Genomic DNA, 23,443 nt, shown 5'->3' with positions numbered 1-23,443 from the left:
ATCTGAAAAAGGGAATCAACGCAAAAGCAATACTTCACTCCAATGGATATACATATACATATGCAGGGGTATTATATATATATATATATATATTAATAATTATTATCCTCCCGTATAATTATATATATTTTTTATTTAATCTTATTCACCCTTTCTTATTTTTATTTTTTCTAATTAATCTTATATTATAAAAAATATATAACACCTAAAATATATATTAACGAGTGCTCATAAGGCTTCTTTAGATAGACCCGGCCGTGTATATACATAGAAGAAGACTAGGGAAAAAATGTAGAAATTAAAGACAAGAAAGTGACTGCAAATTGGTGAAAGAGGAATATTTTGTACACCTGTGCGTAGACCAAAGTCAAAATATCATGCAGTGCCCAGTAACCCACCCGGCCTCTACCAAATATCAATAATTCTCTATTTCTTCTGGGAGATTAAAGAAGTAACTGCCGTCGTCCTCCCCCTCCCGCTGCTGCTGCTGCTGAAAGAGCTTTGCGCTTCTGTGCTTGCTTCCATTGTAGGGGTATTCTATCAGCCTAACCCAAATTTCTCCAGTTACATGTTGTCTCCTATTGTGTATTTTCGTTTTCTGTCCATTTCACATTGCAATTTCTCCTATAGTTAGTTTCTGATGGAAAGACTAAATAATAATTCAGTACTAGTAAAAAGAATGCTCCTTCCTCCACTCCTCCCTTATATTTCTCTCAACATTTAACATTCACATAATTGAATTACCATAAAAGTTCCATTCACCCGTGAATATGATCCATATTGTCTGTAATGCTAATATTAGACTTTTCCTCCTGCTTAATTGTTTGTTTCATTCCATAAATCAGTGCCACTACTACTGCTGCTCTTTAATGTTTGTCCATTTGTTCTTCTCCTCCTCCGTAGGACCCTATGGCATACTCCATTTTCTACCCTCCATTGCGAGGCTACAACTTCCCCCCGGCCCCGGCCCCCCTCCTCTTTCTTTTTTTTTTTCTTTTTTTTTTTGAGTAATCCTTCCCTCTTGTTAGCAGACTAATCCGTTGCAGTCAGAAAGAGATGGCGGAAAAAGGAGGAAAGGGGTTTTCGCTTCCCAAAGGTGCAACCTTTTTTTCGCTCTTTCTCTCCACTTATACTAAATTTGTTTTGCTGCTAGATTTCATCTCCTGGTCTTACAAATTCCCCGGAGATTTTTTACTTCCCAATTCCAAGAAAGAATCAAAGGTTACTTCATATAATGCTGACAATTGCATCGATTACATCTAAGAGTCTTGTTCTGCACATGCCACAACATTTGAAGGTTATAATTTCTTGATTTTATTCCTTCATCAACTGGTGATGTGCAAAGCAGACGTGCCTTAAATTCATTAATTACGCTCCATAAATGCTTGTGATTGCGTTGAGCATTGTGCACAACTGAAACCTCTTACACACTTGTTGCTTTGCGGGTCTTTGGAGATCTATGCCACTTAGGATTAATATCCAAAGGCAATGTACCTGCATCTTTAAAGAAGGTCAAAAGGCAAAAAGAGAAAAGATTAAAACAAAGTACTTATTGGAGAAGGTTGAGAGTTAAAGTGGATGCTTTCGTTAGCTATTGTTGCATTGGGTGATACAGTATGCATACAGGACAAGGTCTTGGAATTGTCCCCTTTTTTCACGTAATTTCAGGATAATTGCTTTATCGTGGCATGGAGGGCGAAAACTAAGTGCAATGTCCTTTGAAGTGTATAGTACATCAAGAGGCATGTATTGTGGGAGGAGTGATTTGTTAAAGAGGAGGGAGCTCTCATTGAACTTGGCAATGACAACTTAGGTAGTACCTTAAAAGTGTTCAGGCAAATAAATGGCTTTGATTCATGTTCTTATGTTCGTTATTTTCATTGGAGATGGTCTGCTAAGTTCTATTTGAGATTTCATATTCACAATGCCTCTTATCTTGTGTACGGCATGTGAACTTGTTGGATGTCTTTTTGTCCTTCATATTTCATATTAAGAAGAAAGAGACCATTTTTTGTCTCAAATTTTGCTGGCTGAGCATCCTGATAGAATAAGACGCTAGGGATTTCTTATAATCGAATCCACATTATTCGGAACTGAATTCTAAATTCTACTTTGGCTTGTCTTGTAAGCATTAAAAATCCTAGTAAAAAGGGGTCGGGCTTGCAAATCCACCTGTGCTATTGACTCTGCAATGGCTCATCAGAAGGATAACCACAACTCTTTAGTTTTTGCCTCTTATATTTTCTTCATAATTTTCTTATAGGTTCTCTGAAAGGTAAGGATGACAACTCAGCAAAGTCAAAACAGGGAAGGAAGGTCCAGATCGACTTTGAAGGTTAAGTTTTTGATAAGATTCAGAAAAATCTGTTGAAAATTCCTCTATATTTAGTGCTTCTGATGTGCTAAACTTCTGTCAGCCTGTCTGGTGATGCCTGGTGCTTACTCTGATTCTAACTGTTCTAGATGTTTCAGATCCATTGGAACCTAATTCACCAAAGACCAATGGGAAGGTTAATACACCAATTTCCAAAGGTTTGACCTCCATGATCTTTCCCTCCCTACCTTTTGATATGCTATTTCATGTCTGGTTAAAATCATGGATAGAATCTGTTTGGTAATCATCATTACCAATCTCTAAAGCTCTAAAATGGTTGTAAAGGTGACTCGGGCAAAGGTGGGAAAGCAAGTAAGGCTGCAAGTGGTGGTACGAATTCCGTGACAAAAGCACCTTCTCTGGAGTTCAAAATTGAGGAAGGTTGGTGTTTAATTGGTCCTCCCCACCCCTTGGCTATCTGTTCTAGATTGAAATTGAACTCATCCAGCTTTATTTGTTATTCTTAGTTGATTTTGCCTTTGCTGTTTTTCCAGTTATTTCATGCATGATGTAAAGCAATTTCTTTTATTGAATACCCAAGACATGTTAATGGGGATAACTTTAAGTTTGAAACAAGAACACGCTATGGCTGGACGAATGCAAAGGTCATAAAGATGCCAGCAGCATTAAAGTGGCAAAAGAGAAACAAAAAATGATTGGGTTTTATCTCCACCAAACTTTTCATTCACTACACATGATTCTTGTATCACCATACCACCAGTTGTTTCTTCATCTCTTATATGCACTGAAAGTGGAGAGCAGGCATCATACCAAATCAGGCAAAAGAGACCCAAGACATTCTGCATGTAGAAAAGAGTGGACTAAAGTCACTGATGAGAGGACCGTTAGTTATCTTCCTTTGTGAAATTATAAGCACCTAAAGAAAAAGGAAAGCACGAGAGCATTTGATTGCGAGAGGCGCAAAAAATGGAGTTGATGAATCCTTTTTGTCATTGCCTCATCTAGAATTCCCTTTTCTTAGCATATAGAATAGTTTAGTAGTTAATACCTCTTATTGAATTTGGCATTAGATGATCAGAGATATTTATTTATTTGAGATAGCTATTGGCCAATATCTTTGTCAGCTTGTTTTGTGAGCTGTAGATATTCTGTCAGTGTGTTTAAGTTGTTGTTCTTTGTGTGCTAATATCTTCATTGATGCTTCTGCAGAACTTCCCAAGAATGTAAAATGCTTAATGGACTGTGAAGCTGCAGAGATCTTGCAAGGAATTCAAGATAGGATGGTAGTAATATCAGCTGATCCATCCATAAAAATTCCCATGTAAGCTGCATGTATTAAGTTTTCTGAGTACTTTGACCACAAGATAAGAGTCAGTGTGTACTGTACTGCTTATTACCCTTTCATCTGCTTTTGAACTCTAATTTACTTTTATTCAGTCCTCAACTCTCATCCTTTGTTAGCAGTTCATTTGACAGTGGCCTGACATATGCCAAGAGGGGTGGCGTTTTTTCTAATCCACAGTCTGTTCGAAAAATACTTGAGTATCCTTTTTGATGATTTATGTGCATCTATTTATATGTGTTATATTTTCTTGAGGACACTACCCATGTATAATTGTGGAAAGTTTCATTCAATAAGCATTGGTAGCTGTTAACTTAACTCGGACTAGGCCTCTTATCAAATACGGTGTTTCTGAGGGCGAGGTATGGTCTCTATGGATCACAACCTTTTGCTTTATGCTCTTTTGTTTTGTTGTTAGCCATTTGATATCATATTTCTGATAACAGATGTGCATGGTTGCCAATCTAAAAGTAGAATCTGATGATGAAGTTTTTGCTCTTGTGCCCTCACTGAAGGTATGATACTGAAATTTGCATTAGCTGAACGTTTTTGGTTACTTGCTTTTCTAGCTGTTACGTTTTATTGCTATTCTAAATGCTGGTAAACTAAAAATCATCCAATCTGTTTTGTTGCTATTTTAAATGCTGACTAAAAATCGTCTCGTCCTTCCATAAACATGTAGTTGTACTTAGAATTTATGTGATTCAACCAAAATAACTAAAATATTAAAGACAAAAGCTGGTTGCCTATGTAAATTATTTTGATTCTCATATATTTGGATGGTAACCAGTAAAAATTTCACTGAAAGTTGTTAGGAGGAGGCACTAGTCACCTATGACTTCATAAAGCGATATTGACCATATTTTTCTTTGAGGGGAAGTTAATTTGCTTGCTTTCCCATTGTTTCTTTCGATTTTTGTCTAGGCAATTCTGAAGTGAGAGATTGGTAGATTTCTTCAATTTAACTGTCTGGCTCTTTTTCCTGCTTCATACGTGTCTTGCTTGCTCGTCACATATGCAGATGTTTGGTGAATCTTAAGATTGGATTTTATCGCCATGCTGTATTAGGGGAGGACTAGGTTACTTGGTCTTAAGGGAGGACAAATGCCATTAGTTGCTGATAGATCAACTTTTGGACTGTAGTATTGTTTGCCACAGTTTTTAATTGAACCTGTGACAGCTTGTGTTATTTTTGCATTTTTTCTTTAGAGTAAAGAGGGCAAGCTGAGAGACCCCCTCAAAACTGCTTTGAATGAACTAGCCAAGATCCAAAGCTCGGTGTAAGGTCTTGATACACCAGTTGATGGTAATATCCCACATTCATCATGTTGCATTTGCTTTTGGATTCTGATACTTTGAGCTTGTTAATTTGTTTCACTGAGTTTGATTCTCAAGCCGTTCTTTGGTCCTTTTTACAGCTCTTGATTGCTAGTCATTTAATTTTTGTTCTCATTCACAGCTATTGCTTAATTTCTGGGGCTTTACGGATGTGAATACAGGCTCCATTTTTGAAGTAGCTCAGGCAGATTACCTTGCTGAAGATAATTTTCCCTATTTCTTATCGTTGCATAACTTGTATGCATAGCATTAACAATGAAATGCTTTTATAAGGCAGTTTGAAACTGTTACCTGGTAGTGGTAGCAAAAAAATGATGTCGCATATCAAGTCCCTGGTTAGATGGATCTCATTATGTAATCGGAAAGGTGAGACTGTTTCTGGAAACAAGAATCGTGGAGGGACTTGTGAGAGGATTAGAGGATATGCTAAATTAAAGAACTAACGAGCAGCAAGAATCAACTGAAAACATCTACCTCAAGAGATGATGTTCTTAATTGTCATGTTATTCCGTATGCCATAGGATCTACTCCAATATATAATGGTTGTGCATTATCCTGATCGAGAATTTGCGAGTTTAGACATTGTAGGGATAGCAGTTGCTTAACTTGGTCATTATTTCGATGCTTTGTTAATGAAATATTTATTAATCGTTTGGTAATATATATATATATATATAGTAGGGATACCAAAGGACTACTCTATCATCAACATACAACCAAAAATTCGGAGAGGCGTGTCTGCAGGGCGTAGCTAAAAATGCAGTTCAGTGGAAGCAAATAGCTACTCTATTAACTATGGGAGCAAAATTATGAATTGTTGTTCATATAATTTATAGATTATGGCATCTCCGTCCCTGCGGAAGCAAATAGCTTCCTGCTTGAATGGTAAAGAATAAAAGTTTCCAGGAGGAATCGGACTCTCTACACCATACCATATCATGCTTCATGATCCTAATCTGAAGCCGGGGTCCGGTCGAAGGAGGAACTGTTTGAAAATGGAGGACTTGTCATTCTCATCACACAGGTCCGCCTCAATGTCCCATAGAGATCTCTGGCTTTAGGACGGACCTCAATGAATTGAATGTGTAAGAGTAAGACAAAGAAGGATGATAAGTTCAAACTTCTGAAATGCAACTTGGTACAAATGTCGACAAAGTGAAAGACTTGATGATAACACAAGTCTTCCATTCCACCATCATCCCCCCTTCAAAGTTAGAGGCTCCGGGACCGGGACTTCTCTTTCATTTTGACAGACATTTGGGCCAGCAACTTGTGTAATAATGCTGAGGTCAAAAAAAAGGAGCCGGAAGCAAACAAATCTTACGCCACCTTTATCCATTTCCTTTTGAAGCTTCTGCATGTGAACCCAAGAAAGTCTCGCCAACTTAAACCGTGTACTGATGGTCCAAACTCCTAACTTTATATTTTTTTTCCTTTTTTTTTTCGGTTGTTGGGTGGGGTGAGGAAGGGGTTGGGGGGTGCTGTGTGGTTTTGAAACTCCACTATAAGTATGAGGAAAGAGGAGGAAGATGAGTGTACCTTCGATTCGATTGTCTCTACAGCGACTGTTGAAAGAGGGACTGCACACTGAACTGATCATCAAAATGGTCCGAAAGGGAAATGCAGTGATAGCTTTGGCAATATGGCTGCTTACAGTGGCTGCATGTGTCGTCGCTTGCGCAGCTGCTCGACTGCAAACTTCTGAGCAGACAGTTCATCCTCAAGGTGGGATTACTTCCGTTTGCTAACTTGTACACAAGCGATTGATATCAAATTAATTTCATTTTAGATTGGCAAATGAGTGTTTTTTTTCTTCCTTCCCCTTTTCTGTATAGAGTTTTAACAAAGGATCGATCTTCTCTCATGTGAAGGTTGTCGATGCTGCACTTTCGAGTGGCAGCCCCTGATACGCTGCATAAGAGTTTGTTGCGGAGATGATTGTTGCTAGGGCACTTCTCATCAATCCCAACCATCATCATGGATATGATTTACCAAGAGTTCTACCAGAAGAAATAAGCCAAGCTTGTTCAGACGGTGTTTTTAAGAAACATCTACGAACAAATGTAATAAAATTCTGGGAACTCCTTAATATATGCTCCAGCAACTGAGTTAGTAAAACCTTTCCAACTCGTCAAACTAGCTTCATACCAACGAAACATCCACCATTTGCCAATTTCAAGCATTGCTCAACAGACCGCTGATGCCATATTTGCTTGAACTAACGGCAATAGATATATCATTTTGCAGGGAAAAAGAAAATAGAAAGAAAAAAAAAAGACAGCGGATGTAAAGAGATCATCAAGTTTACACCAAATAAGAGACGGCAAAACTCCAATATAGACAAGTAAACGGCTAAATGTGTACATAGTATGCATATCCGCAAAATCACGAGCATTACTAATACTAATACTCCACCTGACTACAAGTTTCTGTAAAGCTAAAACTTATATCCTCCACCTTTTGATAGCTATAAATCTCAGAAGAGGGAACTGGAAAACCCCACTTTAAGAACTGTTTAATTTACTACACAAGATAAATGTAACTCACCCAAAATATCAGCAAAAGAACTATGACTAACCTACCATCCAAACAAATTCCTGAAGATTTCCCCTCCGTGATCCCTACTAGAAATCTGCAATCACCAACTGAAGGATCCAAGAATGTCACCACCCCAAGCCCATCAAAATCGCAGCTTTGGACATTCTGTTTCAGTAGCTGATAGTAACTGTTAAATGCATAAGAAATATTTCCCTTGGCCCCAATGTCATTACATGATCCCCCATAGTTGAGCGTTGTGCAATCAGCATAGCTGCAAGCAAGTTTGAAGTGGTTAGCCACTGTAGACAGGTCCTTGGATGGATCTGCCACACACCATCTGAATGGAAGATACTCAACGTCTTTTGCATTCTTTAATAATCCATTGCCAAGGTTCAGCTTGTACTTTGCCTGGCCATCGAAAGAGAAAATTCCCCAATGCCTCTCAAAATTTCCCGGAAGTGTGCTTTTAGCCCCTTCATCTAAAAGACTGAAGAGGTATATATCCATAGGAGGCACACCAGGCCTCAGGGGGGTTCCTTTGTTGCTTAAAACATGATTTATGAGGCCTTGATTAAAAGCCCTCGCAGCAGAAAGATTAGCACTGATGACCCCGTCAGTTGGCCACCCCACCTCTCCTATGATGATTGGCATCTGGCCGTATCCAATTTTACTGAGGGCAGCAACTAATGTATCAAAGTTCCCATCAAATGCATTATTATAAACATTTGGTCCATCTATCACAGAATGTGTTGTCCCATCAAAGAACGCATAGTCCTGAGGGAAATCAGAACTTCCATACAGACTGAGGAATGGGTAGATATTGACTATGAAAGGTGAGCCATTAGAGTTCAGAAATGAAACAAGTTGAGTCATTATTTGGTTGAGTTCAGGTCGGAATGCCCCTTGTGAAGGAAGGGATGACTCATAAGCATCAGCGTTGCAGGGCACGACTAGCTTTATGATACCTGCAAGATTTGCTTTTGCAAAGGACTGTTGTAAGTTCGTCAATGCTGGGACAACATAAGACTGATATTGACCAGAATAACTTGTAAGGAAAGGTTCATTTCCTACAGCAACATACCTGCAAATGCATAACCAATAGTCAGTAGTCAGTGCTAAGCAAACAATCTGAACGCCATGCGTGTTAGGATTCTCAATCTCAACTTTATTTTCAAATGCAATATCTTTATCTATGCCATTCTAATAAGCGTGGTAAAAGTTTTTCATATGCATGCAACAGTGTAATACATCTATAATGTAATAAATCTATAGTTACAAGTTTTTCAAGCAGGGTCTTATTTTTTGGTGGCAGTGGTGGTTGGCAGTGGCAGTGGAGGGAGGGGAGTGGTAGGTGGTGGTGGTGGTTGGTAGTGTGTGATGGTGATGGGTGGAAGAAAGAAGGTAGTCGGATTTTTTTTTTTCTCTGTTTTTGTAAGTTGTATTTGAGATTGTATGAATTAGGTATTTTTGGTGGTGTTTTTGGCAAGTGTTACTGTAGCGTTGTCTACGAAAGATCTGCTGCCCCCCCTTAAAAATGCCCCAATAAATTATTAAATTTTAAAAACACCCCGAAATACATCTATAGTGACAAGTTTTTCATATACAATGCTACAATGTAATGTTTCAAAAACACCTCTAAAAACACCCCATCTATACAAAGCCTAAAATATTTCATTTCCAAGTATCATGATCGTAGCCATGTATAACAAAACTCTCATCTACATTCCTACCAGTTCAGCTATCAAACATGAAATTTCCCTCTCAATTGAGAAAATAAATGATGTCAAACTTGTATCAGTTTTCATTTTGTTCAAGTATTAATGGTGATGTTGTCCTGAAGGGACTTGAAGGCTACGTTCACAGCTCTTTTTTGATAATATCAGGAAACTACTGCCCTCAGACCTTCAGTTTTGTACTCCACAGAATCCTCACGTTCTCAAATACTTTCATCCATCTAAAGGAGAAAATACATTAGTTTAGTTGTCCTATTAATCATCTGCCCCAGCAACTGTGCACCTTGTTGGGACATTAAATGTTCTGATATATCACGTTGTAGATTTCATCATCATGGAAACGATAAGATAGTGCAAAATAGCAGTATGGTCTAAGAAAATTTTCCTTTGGCACTTCCACTTGACGATCACTTGAGCATTATTAGGTTAACTTCTTATTGTCAGTCTCCAAGGATGTATTATAATTAAAACCTTCAAAAGTCCATATTGAAAAACAAGGAGTTTAGACAGTACATGTCTAAAATTTTGACAAAAATTCCACAACCCAAAGAAAAATATTTTAAGCTATCATTTGTCTATTAACTTTTAAAGGCTACTATTATTACAAACTTAATACTAAAGAAGGAGCTTTGGCTTTCATTCAGAGTAGGAAATAAGCTGTAAAGGTTGATGATTTACATCAGTTTCAGGACTAACAAAACCAGATATTATTGAGGATTTTCTGAAACCAAATGGTCCATATGCATAAATTACTGACTGAATATAATTTGTATATGTAAAGGACTCCCAGTGACATTTATCAACAAAATATGTACCACTAACATTGAACTCAGCTTGTAAATGCATTGACCATCAGAGTTGATCTTAGTCATGCTGCCTGACCTGCTTTAAATCCATAAGATTCATAAATGTCCACCCATACCAAGAAAAAACCTACATATCTTATGAGAAAGATTTTCTCTTGACCTCGGCAACTATTAAGAGTATCTCTTACATGATGATGATGTCAAGTCAGGTCAATATCTCACTTCAACACACACAGGCGTCTGTTCTGCTCAGTGCTCAATATAGTCCAAAAAGTATCTCATCTTAATTTGTAAAACAAAATTCCGTGTCCACGATATATGTGTCAACCTTTGGTATCGGGAAGCCAATTTACCTAACAAAGTCTCCTGGCTATTTTTTACTGGCCTTTTCCCCAGATTAATTTCCATTAACCTAGTTGCGGACGTGAGTCAGGTCTACTATATACGCTGCAGTACTTATAATCCAGGCAAAATCAATGACTTGACACAGTTGTTCATAATTAAATAGAAAGAACGCCACACTGTTGTAGGCTCTATAAGAACAGAATAGCATACAGCGTGAACGCTTAGTGTGGCTTCCATGTAGCATAGGGGTCTAAAACACACCGACCATTAGAACTGCCAAACACAAAAGTTAAACAAAAAAACAAACATTAGTATAAACCAGTTTCCTGGAACTTTACATGTATCCCCAACCAGAGATCTCGATCAAGCAGACATTGACAGTTGGGTTGCAAAGCATACTGGAAAGGACTTACCAATTTAGTTTTGGCAGAGTTCATGCATTTAAACCAGAAACACAAGATGTAAGGGATTTTTAAGCATCTGGGCTTTTAAGTGCACAGCAAACCAGAACCTTGTGTTTATGCTGTCCATGGAATGTGAAATATCGTCATTTATTCATTGTCTACAAATACTTGAAACTGATTAATAATCTAACTTAGTGATCAGGCTCATTTCAAAATTGTAATCTTTTGGTATTTGTTTTCCCCTTCTTGAAGACTGACACTTTTCTGATACTGCATTAATGAGCGTGCAAACTGGGGGTGTAGAATCCTCTTAGAATGCGAAATGTTTGCTTGCCATCAAAATTAAAAGGGGGGAAAAAAAGGAAACTTTCTTTCGAATCTTGGAAGAATTTTTGAAAAGTTCTCACTAAAAAATCTGAATGCATCCCATGTTTGTGTTTTATCATCTAAATCTTCTTAATCTTCAGCCAACCAATTGATAGAATAAATGCAAATGAGAATCACAAGTAGGAATACCAGTGACAAAGGACGAGATTTAAAAAAAAGAAAAAAGAAAAAAGGCCTACTTGATATTAACACCGTTCTTGACCATGTATCTGGATACATTCTGGGAGACCCACGAATCGGAAGCAGTAGGGGAGGAGCTAAGCAGAGACAACATGTCATTGGGGATCCCAACCATGACCTCAATCCCGGAGCCCATGAGAGCTTTCAACGAATCTGGGTCGGCATCGAACAGCTTCACCTTCCCTATCTTGTTGTCCTTGAGAAGATTCACCACAGTGTGGGGAGACAGCCTGTGTAGAGTGACGGTGCCCCAATTGACTCCTATTCCGGACTCCACCACCGCCACCATACCTGATGACCCAACCACCACCACCACCGCTAGGATGGACAAAAGAACTCTACTACCAATATTACATTTACTGCCCGTAGCAGCGTCTTTAGCGAAAAACGGGGACATTTTTTCTTCCCTTTCTCGGAATGTTTTGGAGGGGACAGGTCCTCAGAGCTGCTTACAAGATCGGTCATTCACTCTCGGAGAGAGTCTGTGTGCGCCGTAGTCGGCATGCACACAGCCACCAGGCCACCACCCCTCTTCTGTGAGAGCTGAGCAAACCAACTGCCGAGACTGAGACTGAGAGGACAGAGACAGAGGAGGAAGGAGAAGGGATATTATATATTGTCGAGTATGAAAGTTGAAACTGCAAAAAGCGTTTCTTTGAAAAAAGGTGCTGCCACTCCTGTCCTTTTCATCATGTGCTACGTGTATATGTGTGAGGCAGAGGATGCAACAGCTTAACCGACCTTAATTAATTATGATATCATCTACTAGTGCTATTGCTGATTACTGTCTACTGCTAGTAGTAGCTTTTTCGATTAAACTTTTGACTGCAGTGGGAGAATCACCCCACCAGACACGGTAGTGTGATTCCTTGAAAATTTGCAGCAATTATCATGGAATGGAAACTAGGGGAACTTGCTTTGGGGAGTTGCAACCAAGATAATTGTTTTTTTTTTTTTTTTGTTTTCTTTGAGGATAGACGCGACAAGATGAGCCGAAAAGGTGAGGCGCATTCTTTGAAGGCCGAGATATTTTTATGGATAATCCCCCGAGAGAGAGAGAGGAGAAGAAAATGAATTCTCTGGTCTGACAATGATAGGTCGGGCAAATGGTCGAAAAGCCTAGAGTTGTAAGCAGCAAAGAAAAAGAGGGTAGAGGTAATTTAAGTGGATGGCTGGATGCAGTGAGTAGGAGTGGAATAATTATGGATGCTTTGCTTTCAGGAGAGAATCATCATTTATTATTGTATATCGATAATCATAACAAAAAGTTACGCACAAATTGATTTTACCATCTTCAACTTTTTACTCTCTCGTTCATTCATTCAGACAGTGAACTGTGGAGGAGGAGCTGGTGGAGCAGGAGGAATATAATCGAGTAGACGATAATGGCCGACATTTGAAGGAATATCCGCATCAATCCGTCATACTTATCTTAACTAGACACACGTAAATGTCTTTTGGACGCTTTAAGACAGCTCCCAAATCACCGGATTGTGACGCAGATGCAACCGCAATCACCAGCGGCATCTCATACTCATTAAACGATCACTTTATTTAATTACAGAGAAGAAGACATGATGGGGGTATGGTCCCCAAACCCTCTCTTTCTTTCTTTCAGGTGCAATTTCACACTACCCTTTTCCTTCATGCAGGCCATTCAGTTGCCAAGCCATGGGTACAAACTATAAAGGAAATAAAAATGCCAACCCCTATAAGAGGAGTGAGTGACAACTGACAAGCCATCACCTGTGCTTTACTGAACTGGAGGCACGAACAGGTGAATCGCATCCCAACAATTTTACTCAATTCAACAACCCCTATTTATTCAAAATCCCCTCCTAATTAATGTACAAGATTAAAATAGGAGTAAGAGTTGAAGACTTTAAAAAAAAAAAAAAAAAAACTTCCCCCGGAAAGGGAAATTGCTTGCAAGTAGTATCAAATGCGCTCTTGATAGATGATGGAGATACAAAGAGTCAATGAATCAGGTCCGCATAAAATCAGGTTGATTGTTAACGGATCGAACCCAAGCCCACTTATGATCATTCGTGTCGACCACATTGTTGGCCCCCGCCACCTCTTCAACCGGAATATACCCATAATTCCCATTAATCGGCCCGCACACAAACCCACTGTAGCCGGCCATTGCTCCGTGGATGGCTGCGTGCGCCAATAGAGTGCAGTACAAATTATCCGTTGCATTCGCCGCCACCGCACGGATCATGTACGTAGGATCTATGTACTTGACGGTGAACAGCTCCTCCTCCGGGTGATCCCTCCCCCACCACTTCTTCAACTCCGATTTCAACCACCCACCAACATCCAACAACACCGCGTTCCCGGATTCATCCTTCCCCGCCTGTCCTTCAGCAGCTTCTTTACTTCTGGGTATTAGATTTTGTCCAGCTCCCTCTGCTACCACCAACACTGCATGCCCATTCTGTTTCAGCCGGCTTTCCAGGAACTCAAACAGCCCTCCTTTCCCTTCCAAGTAAAACTCAATTTCAGGGATTAAACAGCAATCCACGTCCCGGCTACTTAGAGTTGCGTGGAGTGCAATGTGCCCTGTGCTGCGCCCCATCAGCTTCACCAACCCTACGCCGTTAACTGCGCTCTCTGCCTCCACATGAGCTGCGCTGATTGCTTCCTGGGCCATCTCTACCGCCGTCTGAAACCCAAACGATCTGTCAATCACCCCGACATCATTGTCCACTGTTTTAGGAATTCCAGCAACTGCTATCTTCAATTTCCGCCGCTTTATTTCCTCAAATATTTTTACTGCCCCACGCATTGTGCCATCTCCACCGATAATGTAAACCTGTGTCATTCTTGATCATGGAATGAGAAGGTGCAATATACTCATTTCTTTTTTTTTCATATAGGGAAAAAATAATATATGTATAGGATTAAGATCCCACCAAGTACACAAGGCATTCAAACCAGCTACAGCCTTGCCAATCTTTCGCTAATTACATGCAGGACAAAATTGTTTTCTTAATTTACTTTTGTGTGCAAGTGTATCAAATGACTCTGACCTGATTATATCCACGATTTTCAATGGCATTCACAATGAGATGAAGATCAAAACCACCCCTGGAGGTCTCCAGCACGGTGCCACCCCTCTTGTGCAAGTCGTGAACCATATTGGGACAGAGTGGGACGGGATCAGTAGAAGCGGAATAAAAGCCCCGATACCCAGATTTAATGCCAAAGATGTGGCGGACCCCATACAGGTCCCAGAGCCCGACCACCAGCTCCCTGATGACGGTGTTCATTCCGGGACACAGGCCTCCGCAAGTGACGATGGCGGCGCGGACGTGGGAGTGATCGAAGTAGATGTGCTTACGGGGGCCGGCTCTGTGGTAGGCGTCCAGCTGCTGCAGGTGGTGGGTTGCTGAGCCTGAGCTCCCAGCAGAGAGAGAGAGGTCGAAGAGGATGTTGCGAAAGATGACGTCGGTTGGGGAAAGGTAGAAGCCGGAGATTGGGTGAAAGAAAGGGATGGAGTCCAAGGGGTTAACGTGGGTTTGGAGGTGAGGAAGGTAATCGGTGAGGTGGGTGAGGCTATGGAGATTGATGACGCTATTGTTATCAACGCTGATAATATTGGAGGATGAGACGGGCGGTTGCTGCTGCTGCTGGTGGGCGTCGTTACGCAGGTTGGCTGCTGCTGCTGAGATATCCTCTTCCCCAGCCTCCATTACGGCTAGCTGCTGCTATTAATGCTATCTAGTAGTATTCGTTAGTACTATTTCATCAATTAGTACCACTCGCACCAGTAAGGTAATAGTGCATATATATTATATGGAGATATAAAACAAAAGAAATCAGACATGGCCGGCGGTGGGAGGTTTGGCCAGTGGTAAGCGTGCACCGGGGAATCGAGATGAGATATGAGCGTTGGAGAGAGAGAGAGAGAGAGAGATTGTCTGATGAGAATACGTGGCAGACTGTTGAGAGATGACGTGCCCGGGCTTACAATCCACGCGGTGTTCTCTGACCTTCTGGGGGACTTTTGGTGGGACACGTCCTACCAAAGCAAACCCTTTCACTTTTTTGGGGGAAAAAAAAATTAAAACTAGTAGGAGCCCAGGATATCAAGGGACATTCGAGAAGGCAGACTATTTTTTGCCTAAATCGCAAGGTTCATTTTTCGTAATATATGGTTAAATTTCAGGAGAGATTCATGTAATTAATCCAATTTTGTTATCACTAAGGTTTCGTTTGATAAGGCTAAAATTTGAAACCTAAATTTTAAAGTCCAAAAATTGAGTCTTGATTAAGTCGTTGATTTGATAAACCTAAATTTGTTTGATCACAATTGAATTTAAGCTCTGATTTAAAATATCAAACAAATATGATAACTTTAAATGAAAAAAAAAACTGCCTTTATTTGTGTACTAGAGAAGAAAAAAAAATTTGTGTATGTGCATTATAGGAATAGTAATTAAACAAATTAGTTCCTATCTGATATCACTTTATTTGCTATGTAGGCAGGCGTTTGGGCTGAATGGATGACCAAGGCTTTCCTTGCAAAATGTAAATCGATCCCCCCCCCCTTTTGTCTATTAACACCATTTACACCTACTTCTACTCTTATTCTAATATATATTAGGGGGTAATTCAACATGACCATGAAGAGCCGACGAACACTAAATCACCGTTGGACCATACGGGTGCAAGAGTCATCCATACAGATCTAAGATAAGTCACATTAAGTGACAATTTTGTGATGAAAAATAACTTGAACATTTGACCTCCTACGATGGCCGATTACTTTAGAAGTAGTTGGTTAAGTAAATCGTTCCCCTCTCTTGATTGGTTTTTTATGTTTTCCCTTCCAAATCGCTTTCTCTCTCTCTTTCGGCTAATTATCTAATTATTACGTCATATTTGTTTATAGTATGAAGAATTAAACATAATGTGTGCGTGTATATATATATGTATAGACACGCACACGTACACCACAATTAATCAGCAGGGAGGTGTGTTGCACACAAAAGTACGAGTGACGTGTGTTTGTGACACTGCAGGAAGCTCATTGGAACCAGATACTTCAACAAGGCCTATAATAAGGCGGTTGGGAAGCAGAATCCGTAATTAGCAATACTAGCTATAATGAATTACAATTATTCTAGTTAGAGCACTTTTTGATAATTAAAATTCATTATTATGATTTTGAATAAGCTATGAAGAATTACAATTATAGTTAGAGCAATTTTTTGATAATTAAAATCTATTATGATTTTAAAAACCTTAGTACTTAAAACTACTTTTAATGCGTAATTGGTCCACAACTCATGGGGGCAAATTTTGGTTGGCACTAAGGGTATTAAAGTTATTTCAGCAAAAAAAAATTTGGGTGCACGTGACTTGTGAGTTGTGACCACCAAATAAAATAAATATTACTACCAGCTAGCCCCAAGTCCCGTTGTCAGCATCGAGTATTATTTTGTCATTTTAGTCGCCGACGCTGCTCTCTGTCTCTGTCTCTCTCTCTCTAGAAGCTGGGGAAGTCGGGTTTCGTCCGACCCTAACGTCCTAATTCGGAGTCTTTGGTTTAATTGCCAAAAAAAAAAATAAAAATTCAATCAATCCTTAATTTCTGTTTTTCACCATTTTCTTCTTCTTCTTCTTCTTCTTCTTGGGTTCTTCTTCTTTTTTATCCTGCTTGGTGCATTGGTACTGTATACAAGCACAAGATCAGTGTGTAGTGGGGGGCGTTGGTCCAGAAATTTGATGATTTTGGGCGAAAAAGAATATCCGTACATTTTTTACGTTCATTATCAGAGAGATTTGGTGGGATTAAAGGTTTATATTGGTCATCTGTGGTAGGCCCCAGTGCGAGAGGTTACCGTCGCCGGAGGAAGTCAAAAGAAAAAGGAAAGATAAAAAGAAATCGCCGCTGGTTATAGGGTGGTTACGGCCGGGGGAGGGAGGATGAAGCTTAGAAAGGCTGCGTTGTTGTTGCTGTTGGTATCCACGGTTCTTGCCCCTATTGTCCTCTACACTGAAACTCTCGGCATTTATCTTCCGTCTTCTGCTACTTCTTCTTCTTCTTGTAAGTAGCAGGATGACCAATTACTCCACTTTTTAAATAATTTCTGCAACGTTTATTTTCAGTTTGCTCTTTTAACTAGAGCATACTTCGTAGTTTTATTTCTTTTGGTTTTTCACTTTCTAATTTGCTTATTTCAGCTGGGAATGACTTTATTGTTGAAGAAGCTTCTGCCTTTGTAAGTTTTATCCTAATAATTTTGCCTCATCCATTTTCTTGGCTCGTTTAATTATTACTACTTGTTCTGTAACTTTAGACAAATTTAAATCTTTTTCTTTCCCGTGTTAATTTCCTCAATGAATTCTTTATTTTGATGATTGTAGACCTTTGGAGGTGACATCAGGCCACTCAATATACTGCCCCAAGTATGTAGTTTAATTGCTTTCCCCATTTCTGCTCTTGCTCTGTTTGTCTGTTTTCCCTTTTCTAATGTTTCTTGTACCCAAAAAAAAAAAAAGATCTTTTGCTCTTCCGCTTTATCCATTTCAATCTTAATTGACAGGAATCAACTACCATTCTGAAAGAGCCGTTGGGCTTTGTTTATTCAGAAAATTCTACCCAATCTCTTGCTGCTAATGTTTCTGATGCCTCCGCCAATGACAATGCTCGCATAACAAGACAGCTAACTGAAGGTTTTTTTTAATAAATTTTCTTGTTATATTGAGCAGCCATTCTGTACACACATGACTTGCATCCATGATACCATACTTCCAGTTTATGCCTGTTTTAGATGCCTGACTTCATTTCTAAACTCTATTTGCAGATTCTCTGCAGCATCAAGCCACTGTCTCATCTGTCCTGAGCGGAGGCCGCACTGGAGACGCTTTTGAAAATCCCATCAGGCAGGTCACCACCACCAAAGAGCTGAAAGCTCAGTCTAAGGATGGAGAAGAGTTACATTCTCAGGAAACTGAATTCAAGACTATACATACTGATTCAACTAAAGAAATGAGTAGAACCAGTTCTGAGAAGTCAGACAGTGCCTTTGGGAAAATGGTATATGTTCTATGCTTTTCAATCTGTTTTCTTTTCGCTGCTAAATGCATGGCTTGGTGTTTCAGTAATGTGGAAGCTGGGATTTAGCATTTGGTCACATGAACTTGCTTGATTGAAAGCTTTTTAAAGCTGCCTTCTACTATTGATCTTAAATAGTGAGATAAGTACCTCATGGAGGTTCATTTTGTTACCCTAGAACAAGGTTATCTTCCAGTTCCCTGAGCATTTTTGTTTCCAATCAGTGGTAAACTTTTTAAGATGGATGAAGTTTTTCTATTTATTGAACTTCTGCAGACCTTCTTAAAACAGATTATAACAACGAATTATTTCTCACTGTGAGCATGTCTCATGTCTTTATTGTTTTTTCATAATTTCCGCTGAAATACAATTTGGAGTTTGATTGTCGCAAATTAATGTGAGAGTTTGTTTTACTAATTTGATAGATATGGGATTATAGGAGCTTTATAGTGGTACTGAACTTCTGGAACCTCTATCTTTCTAGCAAACAAATGTTGAGCATCACACTTCCAGAAACTCTGGTAGAAATGGTGCTAGAGAACAAATGGATGCCCAAAATGATAAGCAGAAAGAACAAGCAGCTCTGCCAGATGCTCGTGTTAGCCAACTAAAGGATCAACTCATTAGGGGAAAAGTTTATCTCTCCCTCTCAGCAACTAGAAATAATCCCCACTTTATAAGGGAGCTCCGATTGCGTATGAAGGAAGTTCAACGAGTGCTTGGGGATGTCACCAAAGATTCTGACCTACCCAGGAAGTAAGTTTTCGAATTAGGTATATCTTTGTATATAGCCGTTCAAATATGTTTTCCTCATTAGATGATTTTTTTTTGGGGGGGTTTTTTTTTGGCGGGGCTTCTCGTTGGATGATTAGTTAACAATTAATTGAGTCCAGCTTTAAAGTTTTATGTAAGACATTTATGAATTAACCCCATCCAATGTTGATCCCATTTTTTAATTTTGCAGTAGATTGTTCACTGTGGCTGATAGCACATGGAGTTACTTCTTCATTTGTTTGCTGAGGGGGTTAAATGGGTTTTATTCTTGTTCGAGGGTTGAAATGCAACTCTGATAGTTAGGGTTGGTGTGTCTATGTTTCAAGTTCATGTAATTTCCTTTCTTTCAGATTGCAAGATATGTTTGGAATAATTAATTAAAAATGAGTTGCCGAATTTATTGTTTGTGCCTTAATGGTTGCAACATGCTTGTTGGGGTTACAACGTTTGTATTTCTTCTCTACCCTTCACTAATGGTGCCCATCATGGACATTATTATCTCTTCTGAACGATTCTTCTACAATCTCATTTTTAACTCGTATGATACATTAGTAAGGATTAGATTGCATGAAATAGTGACTAGATAAGTTTTTGGTCTTCTTTTTCAGTTTATTGTCTCCTGTGTCTGTGTTTGTGTGTGTGCGGATTGATTTATTGATCGACTTTGATGGTGTCCAATTCCATTGCAGTGCCTTTGAGAAGTTGAAAGCCATGGAGCAAACCCTAACTAAAGGCAAGCAAATTCAAGATGATTGTGCTGCAGTGGTAAAGAAGCTTCGAGCCATGCTTCACTCCACTGAAGAACAGCTTCGGGTCCACAAGAAGCAGACCTTATTCTTGACTCATTTAACCGCCAAAACTCTTCCTAAAGGACTTCATTGTCTTCCGTTGCGTCTTTCAACTGAGTACTTCATGCTAAATTCTTCCCAACAACAATTTCCAGGTCAAGATAAATTGGAAGACTCCAGGCTCTACCACTATGCACTGTTCTCAGATAATGTACTGGCAGCTGCTGTTGTTGTAAACTCAACTATCTCTCACGCAAAGGTAAGTGGTATTATCCTCTCATTAATGTGCATGGGTTTCCTTTTAACTCAAAAAAGGTACTGATTAATGTGATGATGTACAGACTATTTGTGTTTTCTTGATTTTGTATCAATCTAGGTGATGATGTCCATTTGCTTTTGTTGTGGATATCAGTTGCTGTAATGTTTTGTCATAACAAATTTCGATGTCAGCAGGACACTTCAAGGCATGTTTTCCACATCGTCACGGACAGGCTAAATTATGCTGCAATGAGGATGTGGTTTTTGGCAAATCCACCCAGCAATGCCACGATACAGGTCCAGAATGTCGAGGAATTTTCTTGGTTAAATTCAAGTTACAGTCCTGTTCTCAAGCAGCTGGGTTCTCCCTCCATGATTGATTACTACTTCAAGAATCGCCGTGCTGAATCTGATTCAAATTTGAAGTTCAGGAACCCGAAATACCTGTCAATAATGAATCATCTACGTTTTTACCTGCCAGAAATTTTCCCCAAGCTAGGCAAGGTTCTGTTCTTAGATGATGATATTGTGGTGCAGAAGGATCTAACTAAGCTGTGGTCCCTTAATCTGAAGGGAAAGGTGATTGGTGTGGTTGAGACTTGTGGAGAAAGCTTTCATCGGTTTGATCGTTACCTAAACTTTTCAAATCCTCTGATTTCCAAAAAATTTGACCCTCGTGCTTGTGGTTGGGCGTTTGGAATGAATATTGTTGACTTGGATGAGTGGAAGAGGCAAAACATAACAGAAGTCTACCACTCATGGCAAAATCTGGTAAGGGATTTGGCTGGAGAAGTACATTGGTTCCTGATTCTTGAATAGGCATTGTTCCTTTCATCGATCCAAATGCATTTGTTGACCAATATCAGTGAAATATTTTCCCTTGCTGCTTGAAATAAACAAGTACTGTGAAATCTTGCATTTATCATTACTAATATGTGTCACTACAGGCATGCTTATTTCTATTTTTGCTGTGTTAATAATCCAGCTTTGATGCTTATTTGGATTACTGGCAAGTTGTCCTTTGTGTTCATGTCATTAGATTACTCGTTTCAGTAGTGTTAGTCTGAATCTGCTTCAATTCTGAAGGCTTACTAGTGTAAGGTTTTGGTGCTGTTACAGAACCATGATAGGCAGTTGTGGAAATTGGGGACACTGCCACCTGGATTGATAACATTTTGGAATCGCACGTATGCCCTTGATCGATACTGGCATGTGCTGGGCCTTGGTTACAATCCAAATATAAGCCCGAAGGAGATTGATCGAGCAGCGGTTGTACATTACAATGGCAACTTAAAACCATGGCTTGAGATTGGCATACCCAAGTATCGAAGTTACTGGGCTAAATACGTTGACAATGATCAGATGTACTTGAGGGAGTGCAACATCAACCCCTAAAAGTCTGCTGACAATTTCTGCTGTGTAGAGGTCCTCCAGTGCAGGATGATGCTGGTCCGCTTAATGCATGCTCTATGAAGTTGGCTGAGTAGGGATTATTTTGTTCACTTGTGAAAGGAGAGCTGTTTAGGTATACAAATTGCTGGCGGAGCGATTGCCGAGACATTTCTTCTAGTCATCCATTACTCTGGAGCTGGAGGTTGCAGATAAAATGTGTGGATGGTTGGAAAGATGTTCCCCTACTCCCTGCAACTTTGTTTTCCTTCGATTCTTTTGGGATGTTACTTCCTTGTAAGGTATGTATATCATTCGTTCATTTTGCTTGATAGGCGGTAGTATATTTCCTACATGTGTAGCTTCCCACAAGTGATTTCCGTTTGATTAGGAATATGACTGCATCTTTGTAACCGACAGAAGTTTGTTATTCCATTAGCTTTGATGACAAAAAGTTTATGGTCAATTTGCAGCAAACGCTCGGAATGGTGTGCTTTGTTCTATGTTTTGTCTTGTCCCCATGGGGAGCTATGGTTTTTGAGATTAACCACAAGTGCATATATGCACACGGTAGTGTATGTTTGCTTCTTTGCATGTCCTGAGCCACAATCCAAGCGAACGGTGATAATCGACCCTAGGCCGTGCAATGTTGTCGTCAAGTTAAAAACTCAAAAATAAAAGTGTGCTATTGACTGGGTATTTCTGGATTCATTTTCACACGGGGCTTTGAAAGAAAGAAAGATGAGGAGGGGAAATACACTAGTACTGCTACTTTTGCGCACAGTCGTATAGCTGGTTTTCTAGGTTTTGATGTCCTCGTGTACTGCCGACACGACAGTAGTGTTTGATATTGGGCGTTTTTTCCTTTTTACCCTTTCAATCAAACCACCATTTTATGGAGTATCACGCAATTACTGTGGAGTATTAATTTAACAATTTTTTTTTTGGAGTAAACTTCATTCATGGTTACGTTTAATTAAATCGAATCTCCATCAATGCAACAACAATTCTGTGAGTGTCCATGACGACAAAGAGGGGGGCGTACGGCGTACGCAATAATATGCTTGCTTGAAACGACAGCTGGGGCTTGGGACCCAGCAATCCCCTCTCGTGTTGTGATGAGAATTTGAGCACAGAGATGAGGTGGACGTCCGTTTGTATATAACAATCCGCTAGGGAGCCAGGCCCACTTAGAATATTATTATTGTTTGACATATATGCATGATTTATATTTTCTATTAGACAAACATCAACAATGTAAGAATAAAAAAAAGATGGCAAATATAGATTCAACCACATGGCAGTAGAGTGTTTCTCTTTAGGATTGCTAATTGGAAACATTAGCGTAAAGCAGTCCTAAGTTCAGAATTAACTGAAAAGGAAAGCACGAACAAAAAAATTCGAACAATTAATTCTAACAAATACAAGTATATAGAAAAGTATAATAATAGCATGACAAACAATGCCAACAGCATTGGAAAGAAACAACTCATTCAACTCGCAACTTAAAAAAAAAAAAAAAGACACGCACGCAAACACGACTCGAAAGTCTTGTGAGGATATAATCAGTAGATTTTAATTTAGTGGTCAGAAAGAATTCATTTAAGTCTCTGTCATGTATTAAGTAAGGGGCTCAAACCTGTGGTCTGATGGTTCATTCCTCGTACGGGTCTCTTTAACCTCCTCTCCAATAGAGCATTTATGTAGATTAGATAATTGTTGTTCGTTAAACAATTGGCATTGCAATACATATAAAT

At 39.4% G+C, this 23,443-nt stretch overlaps 4 protein-coding genes and 1 long non-coding RNA gene across 5 annotated transcripts; 3 read left to right on the top strand and 2 right to left on the bottom strand.

Annotated features, from left to right (window-relative positions):
- The first annotated feature begins 342 nt into the window (after positions 1 to 342).
- On the top strand, positions 343 to 5,602 carry LOC113783101 (DNA-directed RNA polymerases IV and V subunit 4-like). Its single transcript, XM_027329137.1, has 11 exons — positions 343 to 528; positions 1,032 to 1,096; positions 2,264 to 2,335; positions 2,464 to 2,532; positions 2,660 to 2,755; positions 3,545 to 3,656; positions 3,800 to 3,877; positions 4,006 to 4,039; positions 4,124 to 4,192; positions 4,887 to 4,983; positions 5,137 to 5,602. The coding sequence occupies exons 2-10, from the start codon at positions 1,057 to 1,059 to the stop codon at positions 4,959 to 4,961; spliced, it is 645 nt and encodes a 214-aa protein (XP_027184938.1). The 5' UTR covers positions 343 to 528; positions 1,032 to 1,056; the 3' UTR covers positions 4,962 to 4,983; positions 5,137 to 5,602.
- Positions 5,603 to 6,543: 941 nt separating this feature from the next.
- Positions 6,544 to 7,135, top strand: LOC113783488. The gene is made up of 2 exons (XR_003469914.1): positions 6,544 to 6,740; positions 6,887 to 7,135. It is a non-coding gene; the product is annotated as an uncharacterized LOC113783488 (long non-coding RNA).
- Positions 7,136 to 7,302: 167 nt separating this feature from the next.
- On the bottom strand, positions 7,303 to 12,051 carry LOC113783407 (glucan endo-1,3-beta-glucosidase 5). The gene is made up of 2 exons (XM_027329533.1): positions 11,408 to 12,051; positions 7,303 to 8,634 (listed from the first exon to the last, which is right to left on the bottom strand). The coding sequence occupies exons 1-2, from the start codon at positions 11,803 to 11,805 to the stop codon at positions 7,539 to 7,541; spliced, it is 1,494 nt and encodes a 497-aa protein (XP_027185334.1). The 5' UTR covers positions 11,806 to 12,051; the 3' UTR covers positions 7,303 to 7,538.
- Positions 12,052 to 12,951: 900 nt separating this feature from the next.
- On the bottom strand, positions 12,952 to 15,344 carry LOC113748432 (ATP-dependent 6-phosphofructokinase 2). The gene is made up of 2 exons (XM_027291984.1): positions 14,444 to 15,344; positions 12,952 to 14,226 (listed from the first exon to the last, which is right to left on the bottom strand). The coding sequence occupies exons 1-2, from the start codon at positions 15,104 to 15,106 to the stop codon at positions 13,393 to 13,395; spliced, it is 1,497 nt and encodes a 498-aa protein (XP_027147785.1). The 5' UTR covers positions 15,107 to 15,344; the 3' UTR covers positions 12,952 to 13,392.
- Positions 15,345 to 16,866: 1,522 nt separating this feature from the next.
- Positions 16,867 to 22,172, top strand: LOC113782783 (probable galacturonosyltransferase 4). The gene is made up of 9 exons (XM_027328704.1): positions 16,867 to 17,466; positions 17,604 to 17,641; positions 17,787 to 17,828; positions 17,966 to 18,095; positions 18,227 to 18,459; positions 18,962 to 19,233; positions 19,941 to 20,298; positions 20,493 to 21,068; positions 21,417 to 22,172. The coding sequence occupies exons 1-9, from the start codon at positions 17,346 to 17,348 to the stop codon at positions 21,690 to 21,692; spliced, it is 2,046 nt and encodes a 681-aa protein (XP_027184505.1). The 5' UTR covers positions 16,867 to 17,345; the 3' UTR covers positions 21,693 to 22,172.
- The last annotated feature ends 1,271 nt before the right edge of the window (positions 22,173 to 23,443 follow it).

This window comes from Coffea eugenioides, chromosome 9 (assembly GCF_003713205.1).
Source record: "Coffea eugenioides isolate CCC68of chromosome 9, Ceug_1.0, whole genome shotgun sequence".
NCBI lineage: Eukaryota > Viridiplantae > Streptophyta > Magnoliopsida > Gentianales > Rubiaceae > Coffea > Coffea eugenioides.
This window is presented reverse-complemented; position numbering and strand designations above follow the sequence as displayed.